This window comes from Corvus moneduloides, chromosome Z (assembly GCF_009650955.1).
Source record: "Corvus moneduloides isolate bCorMon1 chromosome Z, bCorMon1.pri, whole genome shotgun sequence".
NCBI classification, from domain to species: domain Eukaryota; kingdom Metazoa; phylum Chordata; class Aves; order Passeriformes; family Corvidae; genus Corvus; species Corvus moneduloides.
In genome coordinates this window covers 10,014,442-10,020,324 of record NC_045511.1, presented here as the reverse complement: position 1 = coordinate 10,020,324, position 5,883 = coordinate 10,014,442, and the positions used below count along the sequence as shown (strand labels likewise).

Here is a 5,883-nt window from a genome sequence, read left to right as displayed (position 1 = left end):
GCTGAGCATCTTGGGATCTGTAGTTCCCGCGCTGCAGACGCCGTGCTACCGCTATTGCGCACGCGCAGAAGTCCCTCAGAGCAGCGCCGCAGGGGCGATCGGCGCCCTCCAGGCACGTGACTCTCAAGGCCCCGCCGCTTCCTGCCCCGGCAGCCCCCGCTGCAGGAGACTCCGCTGGCCGACCGGAAAAGCGGCTTCTCACGTGGTGCCCAGAGGCCAATCAGATGCCGCGTTTTCCGGGCACCGCCCCTTCGCCGTCCCGCATTTCCGCGAGATGGCGGCGCTGGGCGCCCGGCGGCTGCTGCGGCCCGGCCGGCGCTGGTACTCGGAGACGGTGCCTGTTTCCCCCTCGCCGCCCGCCAGCCCGCTCTACCCGCCCGTGGTGGCGTCCGTCACGGCCAGGAGCAAAGCGGCCAAGTCGCGACGCCTGCAGCGCTTCAAGCAGCGGGTGCACGCGGCGGCCACGGTGGAGGAGAAGCTGCGGCTGTACGGGAAGCTGCAGCGGCCCAAGTACACGGTGCACCCGCAGACCTTCGCCCTCAACGCCGACCGCTGGTACCGCAGTTTCACAAAAACCGTCTTAGTGCCGGGCTTGCCCCCGAGAGCTGCGGCCGCGAAACCCCCGGCAGCGGCGGCAGGAACGACCCCCGAGGCTGGCAGAGCCCCGGAGCCGGGAGCGGAGGCGCCGGGGGCTGCGGAGGCGCCGGGGGCCGCGAAAACCCCGGAGCCCGCGGCGGGAGCGGCGGCGTATCCGGATATGGGCGAGTTGCGCTCTCTCGCCTGCGATGCTCTCCTGCAGGAGAGCTTCTACCAGAACAAGAAGCGGCCGTTCCTCTACCGCGACCAGGATCACACGCCCGGCCCCTTCCTCACGCAGCTCGTTTCCACCCTCGCCGCTTTCCTGTCTGGTCGCAACCCACTGCTGGCTGCTTCCTCCCTCGGTACGGAACGGGGCTGGCAGGGAAAGGGACGTAGGAGCCCTTGGGCGGTGGGGCCAGTCTGTGAGCCGGCACGAATGTCGCTGGTATATCTGAATTGTTCAGGCCATCACTAGTGGGTAGTCTCTATCATTACACATGGATTTTGGGTTTTGTGTCTGACTACAGCTGGAGAAGAATTGGAAGGTGAAGAATTTAAATGCAAGAGGTGAATTACTGTTTTTCTGTGTTCCTTTTTCTGTTTCAGATCTAAACCCTGAAGTTAACTATTACTGGCATCATGGTGAGGAAGTTGTTGTTCATGGACATCGAAAGGGTAGACTTGACGCTGTGCGATTCCAAATAGATGATAACCCACACCTCCAGATCCGTGTACCAAAGCAGCTTCCCGAGGTGTGGATGTTTTCAACAGCAAGCTAATACTGTGCATTTTCACTTTGGTTTCTGATAGCCATTGAAACCATGCAGAGGTAGTCTGTGGAGGACCTAGTTAACAGTATGTAGCATATTTGGGTATTTTTCAAGTCTTAACACCCTTGCTACGATTACATGGTAATGGCTTTGTAGATATTGAGATGGTCTTCTAAACTTTTGGTTCTCTTTGTACTTTAAATTTCATGTTGTTACATTTAATTAAATGGAATTTTTAACATTCTACGCTTGGAGACAAGAATAAGAAACGTGCTGTGGAACATTCTCACTGAAGGAGAATAATAGGAGTGGAGGTAAAAAAAAAAAAGAAGTAAAAGCATGTATAATCTGAACGTGAGGGTTCTTGTCTGTTGTTATTACTCAACAGTTGCTTTCTTGAATGCTCAAGTTCTCTGGAAGTATATTCTGTTTCAATATTCTAGTGTTTTTATTGCGGGTCTATACAGTGGTAATTGTGTAGCCAGTGAGGGTCTCTGTTGTCCAGTTTCCAGCACAGACTGAAAACTGTTGTGCTTTCTGTAAACACAGAACCTTTATTGGTGACTTAGTTGTACAATTTGCTTGGGTTAGTATTGTCAGATGCTACAAACCTTGGCATTTTTGAAGAACTGTCTAGGCAATTTAAAACATTGTGTAGTGCAGAAAACCAAATCTGTAAACTTAGTCTGCAGGTTCAAGTTAGTTTATTGGCTGCTGCTAGAAATGTTTTTACTCTTTTTCCATGGAAGCAGATTCTGGTTTTGAAGGTAGTAACAACTATCTTCAGCTTTTTTAGCATCATTTCACATACTCTTTGTATGTTGTGGAAAAATTAATCCAACATGACTGTGCTAGAGCTCATCACAAGATGAGAAGGTTTCTTGCAAAAAATTTTCATTTAAGGTTATCTGTATGGTGTATGTAAGCAGGACTTGCACTTTCTGTTGTCTGACTGGGAAGCGGTGTATTACATTGGACCTGATGGCAGAAATGTGTCTTACATCATGGCTTTTCTTTCTTCTGCTGTCTTCAAGGTTGTACCCCTGGAGTCAGATCTTGGAGATGTTCCCGTTATTGATCACAAGCCATCCAAACTGCCATTGTTCAAAAAGCAGTACGAAAACAAGGTATTTATAGGTAAGAGTGTTTAATTGTGAAATATTAACTACTTTAGAAAAAAAAAAAAAAAAAAAAAAAAAAAACCCAACCAAACAAAAACCAACTCCAAAACTAATTCCAACTCAATCTTTCTTCTCCCATCAACAGAAAAAAGTTGTGTATTTTTATCTATAACTGTATTATATAAATATATGTAGTGTAAAAATCTCTGTTGAGATTTCTTGTCAGTTAGACAATGGGGAATAGCATCCTCCTGTGCATGTGGTACTGTGTCTAAGAAATCTGCTTGAAGAAATTCAGTTGAATAGAAAATTTACACAAAACTTTGAATTTTGATACATCTTCAGGGAAATTCTTAGAGTCATTTTAGCATGTGAACTTCTGCCTCTTGGAAGTAGGCAACTCCTCACAGATCTACAGTAGAGGTTCTAACTTTAGAGTCTCATGGTGAAGATGTATGTTTGTATGCATAATCGAGAGTGTTCTTTCTGTGACTGATTGTTTCATTTTGGGGAACACAGGATCAAAGGTGGCAGATCCATGCTGTTATGGACACACCCAGTTTCATCTTCTTCCTGACAAACTGAAACGGGAGAGGTTTATAAGAGAGCGTCTCGAGGATCAGATCGAAGTTGTTTATCGATCGAATGGAATTGCAAGTCTTTTTGCGTGGACAGCAGCACAAGCAATGTATCAAGGTGAGACAGTCAGCTTGACAAATTTTTCCTGGTTATGAATGCCTACTGTAACGTTCTTTAACCTTTTCTCCCTACCACCTTTCTCTCACGCTTTTTGTTCTGAAGACTGTCTTTTAAGTAAGTCTTTACAGATGTAATTGAATTGAAAAGAGTTAGTTAAGACTTTGTCTTTGAGTACTTTGATTCAGAGGAATTAATTACAGAGAAAAATATTTTTTCATATATAACAGTAAGCCTGTGCAAAAACCTCAATCCTGCTTTCACTTGCTCTTTCCGCCTTAAGAGGGAAATGTGGTAGGTAACAACTATGGAACAACTATGTTGCTTACCCCTTGTTTCAGTAATTTCAATTCCATGAAAATACTAGGAATGAAAGAAAAATGTCAGCAGCCTTACATTTAGAATTTTATGCCTATGTTTGTCTAAAAAAAATCCAAGAAGACCTGGATAGTTAGACCAGATCAGTCTTTCACTTACTCTCATAAATATAATTATTGTCTAGTGTTGCTGTCGGACACCCAATGGCATGTAGTTTCACTTGAGAAACAACACATGTAAGAAAATCCTTTGACTATGGTGTATATAGCTGGCTCTGCATAAAACTTATTTGGTAATGGTGTCTTAGAAAGCTTAGCTTCCTTTGTGGATGTAAAATATTGAAGTCAAGTAAGTCTTGTCTTCAGCATTGGTCACAGCTGTAAACACATCATGAGTTGTAAGGACAGCATTATATCTATGACTTTTTTTTATTCTGTAACAGTTTCTAGCATTGTTGCACGTGATAGTAATATTCTTAAAAATATCTGTGTGTGTACTAGTGCACATGCATAAATATGTAAATATTTTTAACATGCTGTTAGTGCTCAGTTGGGTTTGTTTAAAACATTGATACTTACTGACATAGTGTTGGTGTCTGGCTGATTACTATAGCAGTTATGCTCATGCTTACATATGCATGCCTTTGTCATGAAACAAATGCTCACTGCCTCTTGAGAACCATGGAATAGTAAAAAGACATCTTTCCTCAGCTCAGTTGCAGGATTTTACAATGCATTAGTAATTTAACTGTTTTGGAAAAGTCACTTGGCTGATCAGTGACTGGTGTTGACCAACTGGTAATAGGGAACTCTATACAAAATGCAAGTATGCCACTGTCCCTGATCTTGGACATAACCTTTATTGGTGATTATGTTTTGGTTATTCTGTATGAAAAATACTTGTGTTGGACTTTTTCCCTACTAGGCAGCTGCTGCAATTCGCACTGTTTTTCTGTATTTCAGGACAAGGGTTTAGGCATGTGTGCTGATAGAAATCTCAAGTTATGTTGTATTTGTTTATTTTGTAGGATTCTGGAGTGAAGCAGATGTGACCCGTCCTTTTGTATCGCAGGCGGTAGTGACTGATGGAAAATACTTTGCTTTCTTTTGTTACCAGCTAAATACTTTAGCACTAACTGCAGAAACTATTAAAAACAACCCTCGAAAGAATATCTGTTGGGGTACAGACAGTAAGCCACTGTATGATGTTGTGGAAGATGGTAATGTGAAAGGCTTTAATGATGAAGTTCTGCTTCAGTTGGTTCGTTTTCTACTAAACAGACCAAAAGAGTTGTAAACCATTAAACCACATGTAAAGTATGTGCCTGAACTTCATTGTAACTCCTAAAGTAGAGCTATATTATGCCTTGATATTAGTCAGGTATTTGTCTAGCAAACACTATATACATATTTTATTTGGGCCTTCTTCCATTTTTCTATTTTAATGTATACTGTACACTGGCAAATAAAAGGCTGGAATACGTTGAAGTTTTTTGTATATTTACTCTTAAAAGCCTACTGTGCTAATTCAATGTCATGTGAGTATGTTTCTTTAGCAGATCCACAGGTCCATGCTGAACTGTCACAACAAAGTATGAATTCATATGACCATCTGATAGTATCACTAAGGAGACAGCTGTCTTGATACTCAGCACCAGTGATAAATTTCTAATTTTGTGTGCCTGAGAGAAGTTAAATACTTACTCATTCTAAAGAGTAAGTGAGCTCAGAATAAAAAGTGTTTATTAAGGAATGGTTGGCAATTTAGTTACATAGTAAGAGAAGTCTTTAGATGTGGTAATATAAACATGATGAAACTTGCATCCAAAGACTGTGTTGTGAACAAGCATACACAACTTTAAGCTGTCACCTCCAGAACCACGGAGAGAACTCTCAAATGCATTTGGAGTCTACAGTTTTCCCTTTAGTGTGGGTCCTTGATTTCAGCTGTTGGTATCTTGAGGTTTTCATTGCTGATACTTGGATGTCTTAGGAGTGTTTTTAGTAGACCACAGCTGATCCCCAGCCACAGCTGTCTGATTCATAAAATACAACATTATACAATCATTGAGTAGTTTGGGTTGGAAGGGACCATTAAAAGTCATTTATTCCAAGCCTCCTGCAGTAAGCTGGGACATCTTCAGCTAGGTCAGGTTGCTCAGACCCTGTCCATCCTGACCTTGAATGTTTCCAGGGATGGGGCATCCATCTACTACATCTCTGGGCAAACTGTTTTACCATGCTCATTCTAAAAAACTTTTCAGTATCTAATCTGAATCAACAGAAAGGGTGGGAAGGAGGAACCTGGTAACTACAGGCCAGTCAGCCTGACCTCAGTACCTGGTAAGGTAATGGAACAGCTTGTACTGAGTGTCATCACACCAAATTTACAGGACGGCC

General features: G+C 43.0%; 1 protein-coding gene across 1 annotated transcript; it reads left to right on the top strand.

Moving 5' to 3' along the window:
• The first annotated feature begins 243 nt into the window (after positions 1 to 243).
• MRPS30 (mitochondrial ribosomal protein S30) lies at positions 244 to 4,971 on the top strand. The gene is made up of 5 exons (XM_032096805.1): positions 244 to 941; positions 1,186 to 1,331; positions 2,384 to 2,486; positions 2,990 to 3,166; positions 4,512 to 4,971. The coding sequence occupies exons 1-5, from the start codon at positions 275 to 277 to the stop codon at positions 4,778 to 4,780; spliced, it is 1,362 nt and encodes a 453-aa protein (XP_031952696.1). The 5' UTR covers positions 244 to 274; the 3' UTR covers positions 4,781 to 4,971.
• The last annotated feature ends 912 nt before the right edge of the window (positions 4,972 to 5,883 follow it).

Excerpts from the sequence above, each read along its gene's own strand:
- MRPS30 (XM_032096805.1), top strand. The coding sequence starts at position 275 with ATGGCGGCGCTGGGCGCCCGGCGGCTGCTGCGGCCCGGCCGGCGCTGG. Across the intron at positions 942-1,185 it reads GCTGGCTGCTTCCTCCCTCG|ATCTAAACCCTGAAGTTAAC; the intron begins GTACGGAACGGG and ends TTTCTGTTTCAG. Across the intron at positions 3,167-4,511 it reads AGCACAAGCAATGTATCAAG|GATTCTGGAGTGAAGCAGAT; the intron begins GTGAGACAGTCA and ends TTTATTTTGTAG.